General features: G+C 36.4%; 3 protein-coding genes and 1 pseudogene across 4 annotated transcripts; 1 reads left to right on the forward strand and 3 right to left on the reverse strand.

The window, feature by feature from the left end:
- Window positions 1-7165: 7165 nt before the first annotated feature.
- On the reverse strand, window positions 7166-8338 carry PUP4 (purine permease 4). Its single transcript, XM_089146521.1, has one exon. It carries the CDS (start codon window positions 8336-8338, stop codon window positions 7166-7168), a length of 1173 nt encoding a protein of 390 aa, XP_089002647.1.
- A 4483-nt stretch (window positions 8339-12821) lies between these two features.
- On the forward strand, window positions 12822-14319 carry LOC149027208 (uncharacterized; annotated as a pseudogene).
- A 266-nt stretch (window positions 14320-14585) lies between these two features.
- On the reverse strand, window positions 14586-16546 carry LOC149027209 (uncharacterized). The gene is made up of 6 exons (XM_089160362.1): window positions 16407-16546; window positions 15805-16135; window positions 15639-15706; window positions 15476-15538; window positions 14955-15083; window positions 14586-14872 (listed from the first exon to the last, which is right to left on the reverse strand). The coding sequence occupies exons 2-6, from the start codon at window positions 15965-15967 to the stop codon at window positions 14858-14860; spliced, it is 438 nt and encodes a 145-aa protein (XP_089016488.1). The 5' UTR covers window positions 15968-16135; window positions 16407-16546; the 3' UTR covers window positions 14586-14857.
- A 1857-nt stretch (window positions 16547-18403) lies between these two features.
- On the reverse strand, window positions 18404-23522 carry LOC149027210 (UDP-glucuronic acid decarboxylase 6). Of its 2 annotated transcripts, none has more exons than XM_089160375.1 (14): window positions 23393-23522; window positions 23041-23105; window positions 22753-22858; window positions 22357-22443; window positions 22120-22207; window positions 21552-21643; window positions 20711-20775; window positions 20536-20624; window positions 19962-20039; window positions 19668-19761; window positions 19379-19445; window positions 19207-19270; window positions 19073-19113; window positions 18404-18756 (listed from the first exon to the last, which is right to left on the reverse strand). In XM_089160375.1, the coding sequence occupies exons 3-14, from the start codon at window positions 22834-22836 to the stop codon at window positions 18574-18576; spliced, it is 1032 nt and encodes a 343-aa protein (XP_089016501.1). In that variant the 5' UTR covers window positions 22837-22858; window positions 23041-23105; window positions 23393-23522; the 3' UTR covers window positions 18404-18573. The 2 variants fall into 2 exon arrangements, with proteins under 2 accessions (XP_089016501.1, XP_089016509.1); XM_089160383.1 differs by lacking the exon at window positions 23393-23522 and adding an exon at window positions 23181-23346.
- Between the last annotated feature and the right edge of the window lie 130 nt (window positions 23523-23652).

Genomic DNA, 23652 nt, shown 5'->3' on the forward strand with positions numbered 1-23652 from the left:
TCTGAGCGTTGGTGAATAAAATGGTAGTTTAATAAGAATAATATATAGAGTTTTTGAATTCTATTCTTCTGGCGCCATCTGCCGATGTTCGGGGTTTAAAGTTTCAATCTACGGTTGAAATATTCAATCCGCGTCTTACAATTTGGTTGGTTGTGGACCGTCGATCATACATGAATCGGCGGTAGAGAACTTTTACTGGAAGTGGATTCGGATTGAGAGTTAATGCATAATGCCTATTTTGTCCTTCCATTAGAATGGGGAAGATGTGGTGAAGACAGACCAGCACCTTCAACCATCTTGATTTCCTGATTAAACTACAACACTTCCACATGCACGTAGATATTTATTCTAGATTCGACTTTCATAGGATATTATTTAATTTAAGAGTTTTTTACATCAGCCTCCTCCATTTTCAATTGAAAACTCGACACACCCTTCAAAAGTGAAACTTTACAAAACCCCATCCACATTTAACACCTTCAAATTTGCATTTACAACTTTATCTTTATTTTATAAATTTATTTGAAATCCTAAATAATATGTAAGCATTTTTTTTACATAAACTCCTTCATTTCCATGGAAAACATTACACTATCTCCTCCAAAATTAAGACCTTATAAGATACCTTCACACTTCACACCATTAGTGAAGGTACGCAACAAACTGATATTAAAGTCAAATTAATTTGTTTATATAATCACATTGGTCATAGAGTAATAAAACGATCATGCAATAGTTTTTTTAATTTGAAAAAAGTTTTGGTCTTATAATTTGGGGTACTATGGTGACATCAAAATATTGTTTAAGATTCTAAAATGAATATAAAAAAATAAATTTAAGTTGAATTTATTAAGTGTGGGTGAAAAAGTAAAATCATACCATAGTTAAAAAAACAAAACCGATTGTGTGAAGTGTAGAGGGAGCTTTGTAAGATTTTGATTTTGGGAAGGTATTGAGTGTTTCCAATTGAAATGGAGGGGGCTCGTATAATTTTTTTTTAGGATTTTAAATAAATTTACTCAAATGTGAGTAAAATTGTTAAAATTAGCAAAAACCTAATGGTATCAAATATGAAGAGGGCTTTGTTAAATTTCAATTTTGAAGAGAGTGCACTGAGTTTTCAATAGAAATGGAGGAAGTTCATGTAAAAAATTCTTAATTTATTTTGTAGAAGTAACAAAAGTAAAAATTAAGTAATCTTAATTTAAGAGACGTTAGTGTTGACAAGGATATTGTGCTCTCTTTTTTTTCTTTTTTTTTGACAAATTTAAGACATATGTTACCGTCCGATGAACCATCTCACTAGGTATCATCATATAAATCAATAAAATTGTATGATTTGAAAGAAACTTGAACATATTGAAAAATGATTTTAAGGAAAAATTTATTAAGAAGCTATTACATCTTTAAGAAACTATTATAGCTTCAAACCGAAATTTCTAGAAAGCGCAAGTCATAATGATTTCTTAAGCCTCGAAATTTCAGCTTTAAGCTGTAATAGCTGCGGATTTCTAGGACGACCTCCCTTCGTCGATTCGCATTTCCATACACAACTAGCTTCAGCAACACTATCTGATACCATTGTCGGGTATATGCCCATAAAAATGGCTACAACTCTCCAGTAGAAGTAGAAGCGACCTAAATTTAATATGATAAAATCAAAACATATATTATTCAAAATTTTTCTTTAATATTTGATCCAACTCTGAAAAATGTCACCTGAAAGATGTATCCAAGACACCTTGTCTTTAATTATTGATTTTCTTCAACAGAAATTTTCAAAAATATTCACAAAAATTACAAGGTTATGCAGAACAACAAATTTTTTTTTTTTTTCCAACTATAAATTTTTTTGTTATCGTCATTCAATTCTTGGGAAATTTCTTCATGTCCTTCATCCACTTCAACACTGAATACCGCTTTATTTTTATTGGGATCTTCTTCCCGAGCACCTCTCTTCTTCTTCTTCCTCAAACGGAAGGCAGAAAGATCCTTGTCGCACTGCACATTAGCAGAAAATAACTTTTTTCAAATCTCGATCTTTCGTAGAATAAAAGAAAAAAATAGCTTTTTTAAAATCTTGAGAAAAAATGGAAGGGAAAGACTGTAAGAATAACCCACCTCCAGAGTATCCTGATTTCGATTTCGTCTAGAGCCCACTCACTAGTTCTCTTATCGTCCCGTGCGAAGTAGAATGTCTTACGAGTACCCATTACTTTACCAGGTAAATCAATTTGTCGGGGTTTACCAGAGAGCTTCCATGTCGATTTGCCGATTCAGCTGTTCTCCGAACCACCCGACCATTGTGTCTCCCCTAGACCGAAAAGAAATGAAATACATTTGAAGGGGTAGAATACGAAGTGGAGGAATGATCTTATTTAAGCAGAAAGAAAGAAAGTTTAGAATGAAAAAATTGAATATAGAAACTATAGAAAAAAGGGAAATATATCGAAACTTATTGGCGGCGATCTCTTCAGGATTGATTTCGTTCCGATTGATGTCTCCTATGAGTCCTATCATTCCAATAGACTCGTTCAAATTGATGTCTCCAGAGAGCCTGAATTGCGTATCCAAGATCTTGTGATCCATGACGACTCGTAGAAAGCGCAAGTCAGAATGATTTATTAAGCCTCGAAATTTCAGCTTGAAGCTGTAATAGCTGCGGATATTTAGGAGGACCTCCCTTTGTCATGGATCACAAGATCCTGGATACGCAATTTAGGCTCTCTCAAGCTCGCTTTTACTGGGGAGTCGGAGCCTTTTTATGGGCATATACCCGATAGTGGTATCAGATAGTGTTGTTGAAACTAGTGGCGCATGGAAATTCAGATCGAGGAAGGGAGGTCCTTCTAGAGATCCGTAGCTATTACCGCTTCAAGTCAAAATTTCAAGGCTTAAGAATCATTATGACTTGCGCTTTCTGTGAGTCGTCATGGATCACAAGATATTGGATACGCAATTCAGGCTTTCTCAAGCTTGCTTCTCTTGGGGAGTCAGAGCGTTTTTTATGGGCATATACCCGATAGCGGTATCAGTTAGTGTTGCTGAAATTAGTGGCGCATGGAAATGCAGATCGAGGAAGGGAGGTCCTCCTAGAGATCCGCAGCCGCAGCTATTACAGCTTCAAGCTGAAATTTCAAGGCTTAAGAATCATTCGACTTGTGCTTTCCTGCGAGTCGTCATGGATCACAAGATCCTGGATACACAATTCAGGCTCTTTTAAGCTCTCTTCTATTGGGGAGTTGGAGCACTTTTTATGGGCATATACCCTACAATGGTATCAGATAGTGTTGCTGAAGCTAGTGGCGCATGGAAATGCGGATCGAGGAAGGGAGATCCTCCTAGAGATCCGTAGCCGCAGCTATTACAGTTTCAAGCTGAAATTTCGAGGCTCAAAAATCGTTCTGACCTGTGTTTCAGGCTTATGGGTTCATCATGGCGGTCGACCAGAAGGTGGAGAAGCAAGAGAAACCAGAGAAGCCGGTTTAGTTTTGAGGCCTGAAGGTTGCTGAAACAACTACTACCAAAATACTATAAGTGAAGTGTATGTGTTTGCAGGTTGTATGAAGACCTTTCTTGGTTGTCTTGCTCCTTCCTAAAGCTTAAATGATCCTTAATTTCATGATTGAATATAAACAATTGCATGGTCTAACAAAAAATATAAAAAAGTGGTATCAGAGGGAGATTTTGTTTTCATCCTACGGAGGTGCTGCAATTTTTTTAAAAAATTGTTATTCACATGTTTGTTTTCTTTTTCGGTATCTTAGAAATGTATATTGGGTGGTTAAGTGAATGTCTAGGAAAATTTCATTTAAGGAGTCTGGTATTTAAGGAAACCAATTGTGTCCCTCTAGTCTTTCCTGAAAACTTTCCTGGTGTATTTTGGTTCAACAATATATCAGTTGGAAATAACATTTTCACGTGAAATAGTGGGAGTTATTCTGCCGTCAACAATAGTTCGTGATAAAAGTAATGGCAGCAAAGATCGACATCAGTAAGTTTGATGGCAAAAAATTTCATTATGGAAGATGAAGATGAATGCATTATTAATAAAGGATAATTGCCTGGAAACCATCAGGAATCGGCCGGCAGTGATCACAGATAACAAAAAGTTGAACAAATTAGAAGCAATGACCTTTTCCAATTTGCATATGGCATTATCTGATGATATTGTAGCGGGTATAGAAGAGAATAAAACACATGTAACTATATATAATACCCATTTCTTTACGTATAATGACTTTACGATTGAGTTGAGTTTTTCAAGGGATTGAGATTTCTTCAATGGATAGGTTTCCAATGGGATTGAAATCTTAAACTGCTTCGAGTGAATTCATCTCCAACCGAATTATAAGCTCAAGATCATTGTTTCCATCGATTTATACTGTTTCAGTATTATTTTTTTTTTCTCACTTATACCCCACTTAAGTTGGACCAAAACTTGTGTTGGCTCCCTTAAGTGGCCTAAATTATGTTTAACCCCTAACTAAATTCCATCTAGCCCACAACTTAAACAATTTCATTTAGTATCAATTAACTCCAATATGAAAACCAAAGTACCCTCCAATTGTTAAGTTATTAGACTAACATTGTGTCACATATCATACCCAACCGTTAAATGGGTGAAGGGATTTCTCATTCATTCATTTTCTTCCTACACCTAATTCGAACTTATCTACCATTTTCAGAAACCACCACACACCCTCCCTTGTGATGGTGTATAAGGAAAGGGGAATCCCTTCACCATTGCAAGGGAGGGAGGGTGATGGATAAGTTTTGGCAAAGTGTAGGAAGAAGATTGGTGAAGGGAGAATCCCTTGTTTTTTTGCTTGTTTTTAACTTGTTCATAACGGCAAATTTGTCTTTCTTTCTCTTACGACTTAGTTGTTTTTAGCTTTAACATCATTGTAATTTTCTTTTGAGTTGTTTACATGTATTTCGCTTAAGTTTAACCAAACTATTGTTGGCTCCTTTAAGTGGCTTAAATTATATGTTTCTCACTATTAATCGTTTCAATTAGTGCTCAATTAAATTTCAAAATGAAGTACTCAAAATACCCTCTTAATATTAAATTACTGAAGTATCTATATGTCTCATCCCACACCCAACCTTCAGGTGAGTGAAAAGAAAAGCCCTTCACCTATCTTCTTCTTACACTTCACCATAAATCACCACCCTCACCTTTTTTGGTGATTTCCAATAGAGAATATGATTCTTAGTAGGAGAATTGAATTCCAACCTTTTAAGTTTGCTATTAGATTGAAACCTCACCTACTAACTAGAAATCAAAGGATCTCAAGTATGAAAAAGAGTGACAACAATTTGGTGGGAATCAACAACAATGGTTCACGTGGAAAAATCCAAGCAAAACACTTACGATCTATCCTCCATTGGTTTTTTGGGATGAAAAAGAGATTTATTGAGAAATTGATTCAGAAGAGTGAGAGTTTTTATTTTTTTTATTTTTTGTGAAAAAGAGTAACAGTCATTGAGGTCTTCAGAATATAATTGAAGGATCCAAGGACACAATGCCGAGACTCTACCAATATATATATATATATCTCTTGGCTAAGAAATCTAAAATATAGCTACAGGAATACACTTAAAAATTAATCACACTCAACAAAATAACCCTGAAACTTTTGAATATTTTGTAGAACATACGAAAGCTCCATCACTTCTTGGGGGTGTATATATAGGAGATGCGAAACTAAAAATATTTAAGAACAAAATAATTGTAAAATGATTTGAAAATCTACATCACAGGCCATTAGAAAACTCCATCAAATGACAATCTAACCAACCAAAACACACTCAACATTATCCACCTATAATGGCTAATGTTAGCTTGAAAAAGGAAGAGATTTTCACTGTCTTTTAAATTAGTTGAGATCCTCTCCACTTATTCAGTCACATTTACACTAATTTGATACTCATATTGTTGTTACTTGACATAAACAGATCATGTGAGTGTGAATTATGCACTTATATGAGTGTCAAAAATATTTAAAACTTATGTATATTAATTTTTATTTATTTAAATATATGTTTTATTTATGTTTTTTTATCTTATAATTTCTATAATGGAAGCTTTAGTCTCACATTGGATAGAAAATAGCTAGTTATCTCATTCATATATAGTAAGGATCTATGTAATATATCTTTGAGATTAAGATCACACTTACACAATACGGTGCAAACTCATGTGCGATGTGATCCAAGCCTGAATCCTGATGTGACCCAATTATAGTTATATAACTATATATTAATTAATATTATTATAATATTTTTATAGGACTTGAGACTTCAACAGTAGGTAGTGGGTCATAGAAGTGTGAAGATCTCATTAGAGATGTATTTTCCTTTAGAGAGCTCATCTGAATAAGTATCTTCCTATAGGGAGTTGAGTCGAATATGTACCCTCACAAAGAGAAGTGACCTTATCCTTTTGCCCATAGCCTTTGAAGCTCAATATAAACTCATTTTTCTAATTCATTTTTTACAATGAAGTTTTGAGTTGAATAGATACCCTCACAAAGGGAAGTGATTTTATTATTTCACCCACAGCTTTTGGAGCTCTATATAAACTTATTTTCAAGCTCATTTTTTATAACAAATTTTGACTATTCACTCTTTCTCCTTGTTGTCTTTTTGTTAAGTAGTAAAAACCGAAATAACCTTTTTGGTGTGCAACCTTAAATGTTTGGGCTAAGTAAATCTTGAGGGTTAAGACACATTTGATATTCGTAATACACAAATCCAATCTTTTAAATGTTCATATAAATTCCTCAACAAATTCTCAACACTACATAAATAAAAAAGCACACTGGTTAAAGAGGATCCAAAGTCCTCTTAAAAGAACTCTTTAACACTACAGTCAAGATTCCCACATGAATAATAAACAACTCTATTCTATTTCTTATAAGATCAATTGACTCAAACCAACTCCCATTACAATTACTGTACTATAGACACACCAAACAGAACGCACAAGTCAAAGGCTAATCTGCAGAGGTTTCTGTCACCAAAGAAGTAAATGGTAAGGTATTATATTATTATATATCCACTAGCAGAAATGATTTTTTCTTTATTTATATTTTGGGTAAACACTAGGAGAGATGATAGTAGAATATAGAATCAAGGGAGACCAGAGATTCGTACAACATCATGAGTTAACATCAATCCTCTCCATCTCCATCTCCATCTCCTGATCAATCCTACCTTTATCTCTTTTCTTTTCCACCATTCTTCTATACTCTCCATACACATAAGAACAAAACCCCCAAACACACATCACAGTCGACACCACCTTTGTACCACCAAAGGCATCTCCAAACACCAAAACACCTCCCAACACGTTCATGGAAAGTAACGCCGTCATGCATATCCCATCCGTCAACGCCGTCGTCAAGAAAATCATCCCCGCCGACCCCATAAAACTTAACTGCCATGCTACGATCGCAAATCCCACCGTTAACACATAACTCTTCATTCCCAAATCAAAACCATTATTGCTTTCATTTCTCATTTCTTTAAACCCTCCATCGAAAACCATTCCAAAGGTAGCTAACGCCGTTGCAACAGCACCCATGATGAACTGCATTTCAACTACCATTTCGTAACAGTGAACCATCTTCTTGTAAATCACTTCCATTATAGGGAGAAACAGAGCAAAAAGCAAACCTGTTGAGATAATGGCGAAGAAACCCAGAAAGTATTGTTTCTGGGTTATGTCTTTTGGTTTATCATGTCTGGATCCAATTGCTATGAGGATTGAACTCAGGGTAATGAGAAATACAGCATTGAGGTTGGAGTAGAAAACTCTCTGTTTCACGATGAGCACAGAAAATATTAGATTGAAAGCGAGTTGGGAAGAGAGAAGCAGAGACGAGGTTGAGAGAGGGAGGTAAGAAAGTCCCCATGAGACGAGGAAATTGCTTAAACCAGTGACGGAACCCATTATAACGCACAAGAGGAGGAGTTTGGGAGTGAACCCCGAGAAGGAACGACGGCGATTAATCCTTTGGTGGGAATTAAGGAGGCAAGGAAGGTAGATTGGTAGGAGGAGAAGAGGAAAACCGGCGGACTGAACCCAAGTGGAAACCCACCTGCTTGAACCCTGATGAACGAAGTAGAATCTTGTAAGTAAGCTTGCAGAAACAGAACCAAGAAACAGAGATATGTAAGTGATGGCTAAGAGAACACGATAATGAGTTGTGGATTTGTTCTCGTCGGTGCTGCTGCTTCTTCCTATTCTTCCCTCGTTGAGCATGAGATTGGAATTGCCGCCGGTTTCGTCATTGGATTGAACGCTTTCTCCTTCTCTCTCGATATCCATTGGTTAAACCCTAATCGCTATAGTCTGGAGATTTGGGTTTATGGGTTTTGCTGTTTTTTTCTTTTCTCTCGGTTTTCTTGTGATGGGTTGATACTAATGGATACGGGTGGCGAAGGAAGAGGAAGAACAGTGCACAACACACCGAAGTGGGTTCCAGAAGGGCAAGTAAAAAGGGTTTGGAAACGAGAAAAACCAAGGAAAGGAAAGAAAAGTGAATTCCAAATTTAAGGAGTGGGGTAGTGAACACGAGAAAGAGAATGGGAAGACTGGGGAGTGATTGGATGAGGAAGAATATCGGGTAAGGAAATCTCAGGAGAAAATGTACAAGTGGAGAAAGAGGAGAGAGACGTGGAGAGAGGTCAGGTTGGTTTTTAATGAGTTGGTAAACCCCGAGAAAGGAAAACAACTACACAAAACGGCTCTGTAACTGCTCTCTGCATGTAAGGGAAAAAGGAAATATATAAGGAAGGAAATGAAATATATATTAAGAGAAGAGGTGAAGCAAGCAAATATTCCGCATCAGAAATTTAGATGTAAGGTAAGAAGAGAAATATAGAAAATAAAAAATTTCCAAAGGTGGCATTGTACATTGGTGAGATGATATTAAGAAAATCCAGAAAATTTTAATCTAACATAAATTACCCCCAGAAAGGAGAAAACCATGGGCGCGAGAGGTGTTATGAAGGGTTGGAAATCAATTCAACATGTATAGAATTCAATTCATCTTGATCTTTTGCATGAAAGAATCACACATATCACACAGACTAGAAAAACATGAGATACAAGATAAAGATATGATCATATGAATCATGCCATTTGATCCTTACTTAAGAGTCTTGCTTCTCCTAGGTACTACATGGTTATGTGAATTAAACCTGTAAGAAGAAATAAATAACATATATTTTAATTGGTTTTATTAACATTAATAAGGGATTACAATAAAGTTGATTAATTGCTTTTATTAACATTAATTAAGTGAAGGAAAACTTTCAAAACAAATAATAAATAATAAGTTAAAATAAGAGAGAAAGCAAAGACTATGGGTAAATGCTACTAAGAATCATACCCTAAAATATAGAACATGTCTTTTATATAGGGATGAGAGATACCCATTGAAAACGCTTGTTTAGAGGAGTTCAAATGATGTGTCATTCAAAGAAAAAAAAATGCAAAAAAATGTACTTAGTTATTCTCCGCAACTCATTCTAGACGAGACCGCGCAGTCAAATATCATTAATGTCAAATTGTATAATGCTAAAATATTGTATTCAACATTAAATAAGAAGCAAAGCATGTCATTCTCAGTTTTTCACAAAGACAGTTTTAGGGTATGTTTGGTTACTTGAGTCTGGAAATTTCAAAAATCTAGAAATTTCAAATCTATGGAATCATGGTTCATTAAATTAACTATTTGGTTAGCCTAAATCTTTGAAATGAAATCTGTAGATTCAACCTAAAAAAACATTTATGGAATCATGGTTCAAATGTTTAATGCTTTTATGGTAGAGGGTATAGAGATTTCACTTCATACCCATAAATCTACAGATTCATGTTTTTAGTGTAAAAAAGTGAATCTTTAAATTTCATGAATCCTGGGATTCACACAATCAAACGGATATAAAGCTCCCATTTGTGAATTCAGAGATTTAAAATCACTAAATTCATGTAACCAAACAGGAAACCTTATGATTTAGTGGGAGTCAAATGAACTTATCACCTTGCCATGACCTAGCTCAGCTTACACATGTGTGACTACAACACCAGAATCCCTCAAAAAACAGGAGATAATAGAAAAAGCCATTATTCATGAGAATTATAGTATTGCTGTAACTTCTGCTACATGTAGTATGGACCACACTTGTGTATTCTCTTCCATATGAAAGTTGGGGTAAGCATTTAACCCTACTTAATTTGCTTTACAGTAAGTTGGGGATGTTTTAGGTGTGGTTTCCTTGCTAAACACTTCAGAGTGTGATTCAGGTAAACACTTATTGAACATCTTAATTGTTTCTATTTCCAGTTGAAATTTCTTTACTAAACATGACCCCACACTTTTGAAAAATTTATTATCTACCCAAACAAATCTCTAAGAAGATTTGGAATTGATTCGATAGGCAATATTTTCATTGATGCAAGAGAAAAAACCAAAATATCATACTTAAATTGTAAATAAGAAACTTAGGACCCTCCTTTCCCATTTTAGCTCCATTAATAGATTAGGCTGATGAGGGACCTTGAGAAGGCTAGATAAAACTTCATGGTTAACCAATCTTTATTCTTTTGGTTTTTGTATATCAATTATTTATTTATTTATTTTGTCTTAATATGGATAGTTCTTGTCCGTCACAATGTACTTGAATGCTTTGCGAGCTGTCAAGAACCTTTAATAACAATACGATGAGAAAAATATTTTTAACCCCTTGATTTGAAGTCAAAATAAGACTGAGGACAATTAGGAAGATGAATATTTCTATATATGTATATGAGCTATTATTTAGCTGATACGATACGATATGATATTAGACGATAATATATACTCTAAAGAGTATGGTAGAAGGCAATAGAATACAATCAAGAATCTTATTCTAAAGTACATAGCATATCCTCTATGCAGGGATGAAAGATGCCCCTTAAAAATGCTTGTCTTTAGGTCTAAAATATTGTATTTAACATTGAATAAAAAACAAACCATGTTAGTAAGGTTTCTCTATAAAAAGTTTTTACGGATTGGTGAGAGCCAAATGAAACTTATCACTTGCCGGGGCCTCACCATGCCATGACCCAAAATCATCCCAAAGACGATAGATATAGAGAAAGCCAGAACCATTACTCGCTCGAACTCTAATATTATTGAAAATTTTCCTACGTAGTATGTTATCTTCCCCATGACATGCAGGGCTAAGTATCTGTACCTACTAAATTTCTTTTATGATAAGTCATGGATATTTTAGCTATGGATTTCACAGTAAAAAACATTAAACATCTTATAGAAGATTTGAAATTGATTTGATAGACATTATTCTTATTGATGAGATAGAAAACCAAAATATCATACACAAATTGCAAATGAAAATTTTAGGACCTCCAATTTTAGCCCCCATTAATAGTTTTGGCTCATGAGGGACCTTGAGAAAGCTAAATATACTGCCATATAGTTCACCAAAGTTTATTCTTTTGGTTTTTGTGTACCAATTATTTCTTTTATTCCTTTTTCCTAAGACGGATGAATCTTGTCATACAAAACATACTTAAAATACTTGGCATCACATGGAGAAACTTTTATGGCAATACAATGATCCATTTCAATTTATTTGTAAAAACCATTTTTAACCTGTTGATTTGAAGAGTGATCAAAATAAGACCAATGACAATAAAGAAGATAGATGAAAAATTATTCATATGCATATGGAGTTACTATATAGCTGATCCTCGTCTAACTAGAATTATTTGTTGGTAAAATCCATTTTCTTATTATCCAGAAATAGGAAAAAGCTTCCATGGCAACAACAGCTTTTTTTTTTTCCTTTAACATGGTTTCTTTATCATGTTATCTTTTCTATTCATATAAACCATTATAAATGAAACCATTTCCCACAATTCCATTCATTGCCTCGATTAATTCCACCCTATTTATAACTTATAAGTGGGATCTCTCTCACAAGCAACCCAATTTATTAGTGGGAACTCTCTCTCCCTCACAAACAACAACCAGACCGATCCACATAAATGAGGATTGAGGTACAGTAACTCTTTTCTCTCCCGTCCTAATAAGGAACAATGCAATATCAATATAAGGAAGAAAAGCACCATCAAGATTCTGCACCTTGCACTCAAACACATTGTATGGCTTTTTTTTTTTGGGAGGTCAGGGTGGCTGCCCGAATCGGGGTCCTCTACTTGAATACCACTATGCTAATGCTTCTATAACAAATTTAGAAGGGATCCTCATTATTTACTTGTTCAGGTAGAGATTTATGTTCCCTTCACATCTCTTCATCATACATTAGAAATGAGACCCATAGAAAACCTACTAGGAGTACCACTCTAATTCATTATGTTGAAACTCAGAGGTGGGCCCCTATTAATATATGATGAAGCGTGAAGCAAACACATGTCTCTATTCTGACTGATAGAAATTCCAGGGTCTTCATTAGGAGGAAGGTCCACCTCTAGACAGTGATAAGAGTGCAAAAACCGAATGCTTGGCCGTCATAAGCCTAGGCTCCCACATAGAAAACATCTTTCCATCTTCCCAATTAAGTGTCTAAACGCTCAAATGCTATCAGGCCCATCATGTTCACCTATTTATAGTTCAATGACTTGGGCTCAAATGAGTATGGGTTCAGCCCGACCTAGATGATCTGGACTATATTTTGGCCCAACCCAAGCCTTGTCATATATGTAGTTTTTTTCTTTTTTCTTTTTCGGTTATTTATAGTAAATTTAAGTTCTGCCCCTACATTATATGATTATACGATAATACGATACTGGAGCTTGAGGGAAGGATGGAGAAGATGAAGTTAGTAAGTCCATTTAGACTTTCTTCTCTTCTTCGTCTCGAGAAAGACCCGAAATTGGCTCTTCAGTTATTTCGAAACCCTAATCCTAACAACCCCAATAAACCTCTTCGTCATAGCCTCCTCTCCTACGATCTCATCATCACCAAGCTTGGCCGTGCTAAAATGTTCGATGAAATGGAGGAAATCCTCAACCAAATGACGGAGGAAAATCGTTTCTCCCCCAAAGAGGTCATACTCTGCAACGTTATCACCTTCTACGGCCGTTCTCGCTTGTACGAGCAAGCACTACGAACCTACGATCGAATCTCCTCTTTTCGTTGCAACAGAACTGTGAGGTCGTTAAATTCTCTTCTCAATGCGCTTTTGAACTGTAGGAGACTCGATAAGATACGAGAAATTTACTTGAATATTGATCAGTACTCATTTCCAGATGCCTGTACTTATAATATCCTTATTAATGTGGCCTGTATGAGTAATTCTTTGGATGTCGCATGGGACTTGTTCGACGAAATGCGGAGAAAAGGAATCCAACCAAATGTAGTTACTTTTGGAACTTTCATTTCTGCTCTTTGCGAGGAGTTCAAAGTTGGATGACGCTTTTAGATTGAAAGAACACATGCAGAGAGATTTCGGAGTAAAACCTAATGCCTTTATCTATGTTTCACTGATCAAAGGCCTTTGCAAGGCTAAAGAGCTGAACTTGGCTTTTAAGCTCAAGGAAGAGATGTTGATGGACAACACACTTGTGTTGGATGCTGCTGTTTATACAACTTTGATCAGTGGACTCTTTCAGTCCGGTCGAAAAGCTGAGGTTTCTGGCGTTATAGAGGAGATGAGAGAGGCCGGATGCAAACCTGATACGGTGACATACAATGCGATGATCTCTGGGCTTTGTATGGACAAGGATTTCGATTCAGCGTTTGGTATGTTAGATGAAATGGTACAGAAGGGCTGCAAGGCAAATGTTATCAGCTACAATATTATTATAAGTGGGCTTTGTAAGGATGGAAAATTGAGAGAAGCGTGCGATTTGTTTGAAGATATGCCTAGGCGAGGCTGTAATCCTGATGTTGTGTCTTATCGCACAATTTTTGATGGCCTCTGTGAAGGGATGGAGTTTAAGGAAGCATCATTAATTCTAGACGAGATGGTGTTCAAAGGGTTTGTTCCTCATGGTTGTAGCATACAGAAGTTTGTAGACAGATTGTGTAGCGAAGGTGATATGGATATGTTAACGTCTGTTTTGAATAGTCTAGCAAAAGGAAATGCTATTATTGTTGATTTATGGGAGGTGGTTATAACCATTGTATGCAAGAAGACTGAGCTGTTTAACGGGTCTAAGCTTCTTGACATGCTACTTGCTAATGAACAAATAACGTCATTGTGAGTATTTCTCTTCAGGTGATGTAGCCATCATACATGAAAATTCTGGGGTCATGCTGTTTATACATTACAACCCTCCCTCTAAAACAGAAAGGTTTAAAGTTCAAGTAGTTTATAGGAAAGGGAAGGCATCAATGATTCGTTAATAGGAGATTGGTTTTGGTTTATGATGGGGGCCATTGTTCCATTGTAGGTTTTTGCCTAGTTTGAATGAGATACCAGATGTGCATTTCAATGACAATTCCCAATAGCTCTAGCATATGATAAGTTATGAGAAAGTCATTCAAGGCACCATAGGCATATTTTCAATAGAGGACGACCTTGGGTAGAGAACATACCCTATTGTGCAACATTGTAGGAGTCAAGAGACTCAAGACTCCTTGGATCCTCTAGCGTGAAAGATTGATCTGTTTTAGATTCAAGTCAGACATTCCTAAGTTCTACTGTTGGAGGTAGAAGTACAATTTCAAGTATTGGAATCGCTTAACTGAAATTGGCTGAGATACAAACAATCCAGGACTTCGAGTTTAATAACCTTGGGTTGAGATCATACCCTATTGTGCCGAACATTATAGGAGTCAAAACTGTTGGCCTTCCTGCTTCAATGTCATCTTCCCTACAGCTTCAGATTCTGCAATTTGCCAATCAAAAGAAAATTAAACATGACATAGTTTTAAAGAATCGTGTGAAACTAACAAAAAGAAAAAAAGTACCATGCTGTTGGTTCCTTTATCCTTATAAACTCCAAGGGGCGAGCCATGGACGGAAAAAAGCTTCTCGCCATGTTTTGGTGGCCTTAGAGTTTTCGGTTTCATGCTGATGGACAATGTCTGGGAACTCATCTGTAATATAAATTTGGTTTAAGCCATTTCAGACACTTCGAATGATACAGAAACCATATATCTCAAGCACCCATCCAACTTACAATACTGGAAAAGCAAATTTACCAGCATAAAAATTAAAAACCACCAAGGAAATGGTCAACACTATCTTGTAGGAGAAACTACTCCATGTTTGACAACTGAACATTCACTGGGTTGAGTCTTTGTCTGTCTTTTAGTTTTTATCCCTTCTATATTTAGTGCCATTCCCAAATGGTAAACTTATCATGTATCAGGATTTTCTTTTTCCAATGTAGAGAATCTATTAGCAGAAAAGGTTCTGCCACGAGAATTAGCAATCCTTGATCCAAATGCAGAGAAAAAGCATGCAGAATAGTAGAGAAGCTACAAACCCCAATATTAGTGAAAGAATCTTGTAATTGGATCGTCTGAGTATGTGATTGCTCCTTCAAATCCTACATATTTGAAAATTTCAGAACAGGAGAAGCTCGAAGCTCAGGAGGATGAGGAAAGGGAAACAGTAATATGAAGTTTCATGACAGCAGTAGCATTTACATAAGAGGGGAGTGGCCACAGAGAGTCTGGTATCTGAAGGTTTGCAGCACTGAAGATATTCATGTTCACTGCAGGCAATCAAAAATTAACCTTGTGAAGATATAACTACAATAAGAAATTCAAAACCTCTATGCATTTGTCTTTAGAGAATACAATCCAGCATTACCTAAGTGCTCAAAGCCGCTGAAATTTGGAATTTCAGTAGCACAATCAGGATAAGCCACTGGCAGCAATTGCAAAAGAGATTGATGGATATTCCCATTGTAAGTATGGCTCGTGGACGAGTTAGCGTCTTTATCCTTCCATTCCAGTTCAAATTGTCTATTCATTTCATCTCTCACCACAGATAGGTTCGGTAAGTTTTCCTCGAAAAATTGTAGTACAGGGGTTTTCAGCTGTTCCTCCTTTGAGATTTGAGCGAAGTAATCGCAAGCTGGTTAGAAGACGCTGCGTCTCCAGATCACGAATTGCCCTAATCGGAGCAATTTGGCATTCAACTAAGAAGTAAAGAAGAGCGTCAGCAAACTTAAACTTTCTGACAATGCCTGCAATGCTCGAAATCATATTAAGAAACGGTGATATTGAATTATTCAAAGTTAAACCACGAAATTCATGAAATATAACCTAATTGGAGAAAACCGTATGGAAAATCACAGAAAGAGGAACTCCAGACATCAAACATCAATGATTGTGATCATAGAAGCAAATGCTCAAGAGGAAAATGGAAAGAGATTGGAACAATAGAAGTTACGACATGAATTCTTTTACCTTCGTGATCGCTTAATTCAAGCTGTTGCTTCTCGATTTGAGTCTCTTCGCGATCATCATTTGAATCGGTAGCAAGTTTTGAGGACGCTTTTGCAACATTTCTTTTCGCTCTTCTTTTTGCCATTAACCAACCCCAAACAACATCCCTCCTGACGATTTCAAATAAGTGAGAGGGAAAATTTTTTTCTTCCAGTTTATAGTTTCGATTCTTCCGAAGTTGAAAGGCCGTAATACCAAAGTTACCCCTTTTCGACCCGACCCCTAACGTTTTTTTGGTAAGATAATCCGACCCATATCAACACATAGACAGTGATAGAACTGTCACCGGATTGGATTTGGATTCGGCAGAAATTTAGAGAAAGCATCCAAATCGAATCCAAAATTTTATTGGATATTCGATAACAATCCGATCCGATAAAGTGATAAACTATTCTATTATTGATTGGTGATTGTAATTTTATTTATTTTTTATTTATTTCCGATTATCGGTTTCTAAATCTGATTATTAACCCATTTTTTAGAGAAAAATGTTTAGTACTTTACTCTAACCGGATAATTTCCGATTACTGGTCTTCGAATCTGATTATCATCCATTTTTAAAGAAAAAAATGTTGAATACTTTTACCTAGCTGGATAAATTTTTATTTGGATATTATCCGATCCGATAAATAATTATCTAAATCTGGTTGCTTAGCGGTGTCCGGATACATATATTTTTGGTAAGAAAAATTACAGATACAGACACCCTTAAAAGAATACAAATGTGAATTCAGAGGTGGATTTTGGCTATTCATTTACACATTAATCAGTATCGATTCTTGAAAAAACAATATTATACCAGTACATGCCTCAAGAGTTCAAGAGGTAAGTAAACGACAATGTGGATTAAAAGAAGAAAATGGGCCCCGGAGGAAGTGGGTCACGAAGCATGGAGATGAACACCAGAGTTCTCTCAAGCCCAGGCTATTAATGAGAACAGAGGCCCAACACATAAAGCCCACTACCCCTAGGTTTGGAGCCCACCCCCATGCTTTGCGCATAAAATCTTTTCGGATAAATACGATAAAGAGACAGGTTTCGTGGGTTTGGACCATTTTTTTGGGGGGTATATAAACGCTTTTTATATACAGGTGATGTAGATATTACATGTATCATTAGTCAGAGTTCAACCCACAACCTTTTCACTAAGATATGTTGGACTTACCAGTCAAGCAACGACGTGATGCTGCTCGTATTCTAATATTTCTCAGCCCTTTAACTCTTCGTTGCCCAAATGACTGAGGCACTCGTGTTACGAATGGCGGCATTATATGGAGTTGCAAAAGGAGTGGACATTGCACCCTTCAGGTCAGAGAGCCAAGAGCTGATCCGATGGCTGAAGGGTTCCCATTCCCCCTCCAAAGGTAGCCAAGAGCTGATCCGATGGTTTAATGGTTCCCATTCCCCCTTTACAGGATAGTGGGCCCATTTTGCCCGTCATACTTGAACTGGGCCAAATATTTGCTCCTTGCTCTTTTAGTTATATTCCAAAGCAGATCAACTTTATTGCAAATCACCAGTCCATGAGGGCCGATTCAGTGGCGTGTGCACGACTCTTTGGCCCATTTCCTTTCTTGTTTTGACTCTCTATTTCTTCGGCTTTTTCGCCTCAATAAATGGATTTCAACCCAGAAAACAAAAAAAAGCGCACCACAAGTCCACAACGTAACGTGCTACTTCTATTATTTTCTTTTCCTGGAAAACGATAGACTTGTTTGACTTGATTCTGAAAGTGATGTGGAAGATGCTGTAGCATATACCTATTCTCTAACTTTATTTTATTTTAGTTTTGTGCAATCCGCTGGGACTTGGATTTGGAGGTCTAACTTGGAGATCTTCAAATTTTAAGTGGGGGCATGTGTACGGCGGAGTTTTTATTTATTATTATTTTTTTTTTTACGTTGAGCAGAAATATCAAGCTTTAGCCTTTAAGTATCAAAACCAAGAAGGAAAAGCTCTATCCATGAGAAAACACAACATGACATTTATTTCATTAATATAATCAAACGGGAAAAGAGTTCAAAAGAAACATTTGGAAGAGTAAAGTGAAAATTTCAACTGCTAAATTAAGAATAGCATGACTTCACTGGAAGGTCTCTCCACTGCAACAACTAGCCAGGATGTTCTTTTACTTTTTGGGAACTCCAAGCCTACTTCGGAAATCCTCTTCCATCAGTGGTAGGCCCTCACGCAATGTAATTTTGGGTTCCCAGCCTAGCAACTCTTTTGCCTTTGTAATGTCTGGTTTCCTCTGGCGTGGATCATCTGGAGTGTTCTCCACAACTGTGACCTTGACATCTGGATCAATTAGCTGCAGTTCATATTGGAGGAGTTAGTATCACAAATGCATAAAGCATGAAAGGGTTCAATCAAGTACTGAACAATATTTCTAGATCCCCAGAACACCCAAGTGATATATCTATTAGATTGGAGATCATCATCTGAGTCCCTGATGCAAACGAGTTTCACAGTACCAACTAGTCAATTTTAGAGTAACACAAGACACAAGAATATCCCTTCTCTCTAGAGTCATTCAATGTTTTGGGTCAGTGCACTCATTGAAGACTCATAAGAGCACACTGTACTAAACATCTAATTTAATTCCTAAAAGGGAACAAAGAAATGACCTCTTTCACTGTCTCCGCGAGTTCCATCATTGTAAATTCACCTAAAAATTACAAATAGTAGTAGTTAGTAGGGAATTAAAATAACTTTAAGCACCACAAACTCAAACCTGGCCACAAAAATCCTAACAAAATACCTGGATTCCCTAAGTTGATCGGCCCAGTGTTAGTTCCTTCCATGAGTCGAATGAGGCCATCAACCTTCAATACCCAAGACAAGAAGATTAGACTTAGATGCAACTTGTCGGATCCTCAGTTTAAAGAATCCATCCTGAATTTTTGCATGTCAAACAAGTCATCAATACAAACCATATCAGCTACGTAACAGAAGCTTCGTGTCTGTGTTCCCGGTGCTTGAACTGTCAAGGGTTCACCTCTGCGTATAAATCACGTTAGACAAAGAAACCGAATCTCACGTCACACTGTATGGTTATCAAGAGAACATATAAACAGTTTGAGAATCTCTAGATATCATGGATGGGAATTCCCTTTTTGATAGCTTGGACATCGATGCAATAGCAAACAGGCTTAATTTTCCCTAATAACAGATCATGCACAATGATATACTGGAACCCATGAAAAGCAAACTAGGGTTTACCGGAGTGCTTGAGCTATGAAGTTGCTGACAACACGTCCATCATCAATATTCATGCGAGGCCCATACGTATTAAAGATCCTAGCAATGCGTATTTCTGTCTCAAGACACAAATGGAATAAGATATACTTTATAAGTTAATTCCCCTCCATCCAACTCTGCTTCTATTGTTCAAGTAAAGCACCCAAAAAGAGACAGAAAGTCTCTGGATTGAAAGATGATATCACATAAGACCATAATTTTCATCCAATTTGGAAACCCATTCTCTCCAAAGTAATAACGCAATCCTGCTTTTACCTATCCCATGTTGCCGATGATAATCAAACATCAATGTCTCAGCTACACGTTTCCCCTCATCATAGCAACTCCTGACTCCTGCAATATATAAAATAGTTCATATGTGTATGCCATTTCATACAATTAAATGTCTTGTTTAATTCAGTAAAATATTGACATACTCAGCCATCTATCAGAATCAAGCTGAAAAGTTGTAGAACTAAGGCCTAGAATTTTATAATTTTTGGTAACTAAATATTAAGATAAGAGTAATAATGAAAGAACAAATTTTGTTTCCCAGAGTTTGCAGCAAGAAAAAGAAAAATATAATAAGGGATAAAATAATCAGAATCCCACAGTTTGTTATCAAGGATCTCAATATGACAAAAATTTAAATTCATCAGTTGCGAATACAAGAGAACCAATTTAAACCTTTTTATATAGAAAGGTAACCTGAAAAAAAGAACCAAGTAAACCCTTCTATATAAAAGTTAAGCCAAAAAATCATCCCATAAGGAACCTTGGAGCATTAAAAACCATAATCATAATGATCATAAAAATCGAAACACAAACTTGAAACAATAGGTGAACATACCTATTGGGTTAACATTGCCCCAATAAGATTCTGTCTGGGGGTGCTCAAGAGGATCGCCGTAAACTTCCGAAGTTGAAGTTAGCAAAATCCTGTAGAATGAATCCCAAATCATGGGTGAAGAAGAACATATCGTTTATAATACAAGTAACGAACGCAAGTAACCAAGGTATCCAACCTTGCTCCAACACGCTTGGCGAGTCCCAACATATTCAATGTACCTATCACATTTGTTTTTATTGTCTGTAGAAGTATCCCATCATTGTCAATCAGAACAACAATACAAATACAATAATCATTATCAGGTAGAAGCAAAATAATTACACAAACTATTAGCACATGGGAAGGCATTGAGCAAAGCTCACTGTATCCTCAAGACAATTTGGCTAAACAGACAAGGTTCTGTAGCCTCAGGCTATGGATTCCTCTTCCTTCTCTAAAAGCTTGAATGGGCGTGATGAACATACAGCATGAATTGGTTTGTGATAGGAACCCTCCTTTCTGGACTAGCAAAATATGAATTACAGCAAGAAGATAAAGAAACAAACCTGGCTATGATGGTGCCAGTCACCCCCTACAGCATGTGCTGCCCTCAGCCAAAGGCTGCCCAAAACAGTCACGAATTAATCGATACACTCAGCTCACGTTTTCTCCCTTTTAATCCCCCACCAAGTATAGTCCGTTATGGTAACCAACCCTCTAATCTCCTCCAAGCGTCCTGCTCCCAGGGGCCTATCAGTTTGCCATTTGAAAACTCCCTATTGATGTCACCCATAGTTAATTCTTGTTAATGTCCTAAAAAGAGCGGAGTATGAGGCTATTGGTCTGATTGTCTGATACACTTACAAACCATGCCTTTGGATGCATTTCTCACCCTTCTAAGGCATCAACAGGCCCTGTATTGAGTTTGAATCACTAGGTGGGAAAAGACTAATAGAATGCTAAAAGAGAGTTCAAGACAAATAATGAGCCAACCTATGGAAATTATTACCGCTGGTGAGGAGACATGAAAATACTACCTTTACAGGATTGTGTTTGTAAAAAATTGGGGATGCAGGGCAAGCAAGATGGTATATTTTATCCACCTCAACCAATAGTGGTTCTGTAACATCTGTACAAAAAGAAAACATGTTTGAAAATGTTATTACACATTTAGATGTATCCTGACATGAAAAACGCCAAAAAATTCAACTCATAAAAGAATTTCTTATCAGGGTCCCTAGTTAAGGTGGTAGAACCTAAAGATAATACTAAACATAATTGAGCACTAGGTATCTTCATATCCAACAGCATTTTACTTGCCCCCCCCCCCCCCCAACACAAAAGAAGAAGGAAAAAAAAAAAGCATTTTAGAAATTCAAGGATTGGCTGAACCTTTAGCTACAAATGAAGTCCCATGAATAACATTATCCATTCTACCCCAAAAAAAAAAAGAACTTAGAAAGCCTCTTTTTTCAAGCCTAACACCTTTCTTGTGTATATATATTTTTAGAAGTTAGAACAATTGCAATACAAGTAAAGGCAGAAATGCTTGGGCAGAATCATACTCGTAAAAATGAAATATATTTAAGAGAGGTAGTGAAATACCATGTCGGATAATCTCAAATCTAGGATGACCAATCCATTTCCTAAGGTTGTCCTTTGAGCCAGTGAAGTAGTTGTCAACAACAATTACCTGACCAACAACATAAAAAGCAAACAAATCAACCATTTCATTCTATCCATGTATACTTCATTGACAAAAGCACAGTTTTCACAGGCCATAAGATGGATTTTGATTGAACAGAAACGGCATGACTGTTGAAAAGAAATAAATCTTCATACCTCATTTTTTTCATTTTCCATCAGTCTATCCACGAGGTGAGATCCAATGAAACCAGCACCTCCAGTTACCAAAATTCTCATATTAGACTGTCATTGAAAACACCATTTAATTCGTCAGATAGAGCAAAAAAAGATGTTGACATATCTTCATGGAATAAATCCTTACAGATAATCTGGACCAAATAGTTATGGTTGGATACCAGGATAGACAGACTAATTTTGGGAGAAGCAGATAATAATTCTCAAATACAATGGGGAACTCATACCAAATATTCAGCCAGAACGAGTGTAATAGTCAAAGTACAACAAATGAAACCCGAGTGGTTTGCTTCTTCCAGAGGTGTAAAACAAATCATACGTGGGCAGGAACAAAATGAAGAAAGATGCAAGTTTTACCTGCAAAAATTTGGAATTCCGTAAAGGAGACGGAGTTGGAGGCGGCTTTGGCTGGTGATCTCCATTGGTGACTTCCTTTGCCATTGCACAGATCTTCGGTTACCACCTGCCAGAGCTTCCCCAATTTAGCAACAATCATAAAGATTTTCAAGTAGACTATTTCGATCCCGTTACTCAAATCACTCTACTAATTATAAGTCCACGCAATGCACAGACTGCAATGGTAGAATGAGGAAGGAAAAACAAAATTCCACATAGATTATTCCTCGGGATAATTCAAGGTAATACCTGATCGTAAGCTTCAAGAACAGGTGCCGAAAACCCTAATACTCTTCTTTCTGATCGGTGGAATCCTGCGAAATAGCTCAGGATCAGAGACTTATATATAGCGGTGAGGAGAAGAAGACTAAAATACCATAATCTTTTACCTAACGGCCGGTAAGGAGAGGAAAATAATTAAAAAGAAACCGAACCGAGAAAGAAAAATCATAGAAGCTTAAAATCTAAGCAAATGAGGCAATGATAACTCCTCCGTAACCAGAAGGTCCAGAACAAACTACAAAGTTCCCACTTCGCAATCAGTGAGAAAGCTTCAGATCTGAATCTAAACAAGTAAAATAAAACGAAGATCGCGTTTTACCTCTGAAAGAGTTAGAAGTCTCCAATTACAAAATGGGAATTTTGAGATAAAATCTTCATTTACTCCACCACTCTTATCAAATCTCCATTGAAAGAGACGACTTTAGAAACGCAGATTGAACCAGACCAAATCAGATAGTCAGATTGACAAATTTTAACCTGCCAGTAAAGTCAAGTCAGAAATACAATCAAAAAAAAAAAAAAAACACACCCTCTAAACCAAAAAAGAAATAATTGGGCTCTATTTTTCTAATTTATTTT

The sequence above is a fragment of the Hakea prostrata genome, chromosome 1, assembly GCF_041222555.1.
Source record: "Hakea prostrata isolate BN-2017 chromosome 1, UWA_Hpros_2, whole genome shotgun sequence".
NCBI lineage: Eukaryota > Viridiplantae > Streptophyta > Magnoliopsida > Proteales > Proteaceae > Hakea > Hakea prostrata.

What these genes read in the sequence shown, in the direction of transcription:
- PUP4 (XM_089146521.1), bottom strand. Translation starts at nt 8,338, where the DNA reads ATGGATATCGAGAGAGAAGGAGAAAGCGTTCAATCCAATGACGAAACC.
- LOC149027209 (XM_089160362.1), bottom strand. Translation starts at nt 15,967, where the DNA reads ATGAATAGACAATTTGAACTGGAATGGAAGGATAAAGACGCTAACTCG. An exon ending in TGTGGCCACTCCCCTCTTAT is followed by an intron (nt 15,539 to 15,638) that starts GTAAATGCTACT and finishes TCAAATATGTAG; the next exon opens with GATTTGAAGGAGCAATCACA. An exon ending in ATTCTTTCACTAATATTGGG is followed by an intron (nt 15,084 to 15,475) that starts GTTTGTAGCTTC and finishes TTTATATTACAG; the next exon opens with ATGAGTTCCCAGACATTGTC.
- LOC149027210 (XM_089160375.1), bottom strand. Translation starts at nt 22,836, where the DNA reads ATGGCAAAGGAAGTCACCAATGGAGATCACCAGCCAAAGCCGCCTCCA. An exon ending in TGGAAAATGAAAAAAATGAG is followed by an intron (nt 22,208 to 22,356) that starts GTATGAAGATTT and finishes GTTGTTGGTCAG; the next exon opens with GTAATTGTTGTTGACAACTA. An exon ending in GGGCAATGTTAACCCAATAG is followed by an intron (nt 20,040 to 20,535) that starts GTATGTTCACCT and finishes TATATATTGCAG; the next exon opens with GAGTCAGGAGTTGCTATGAT.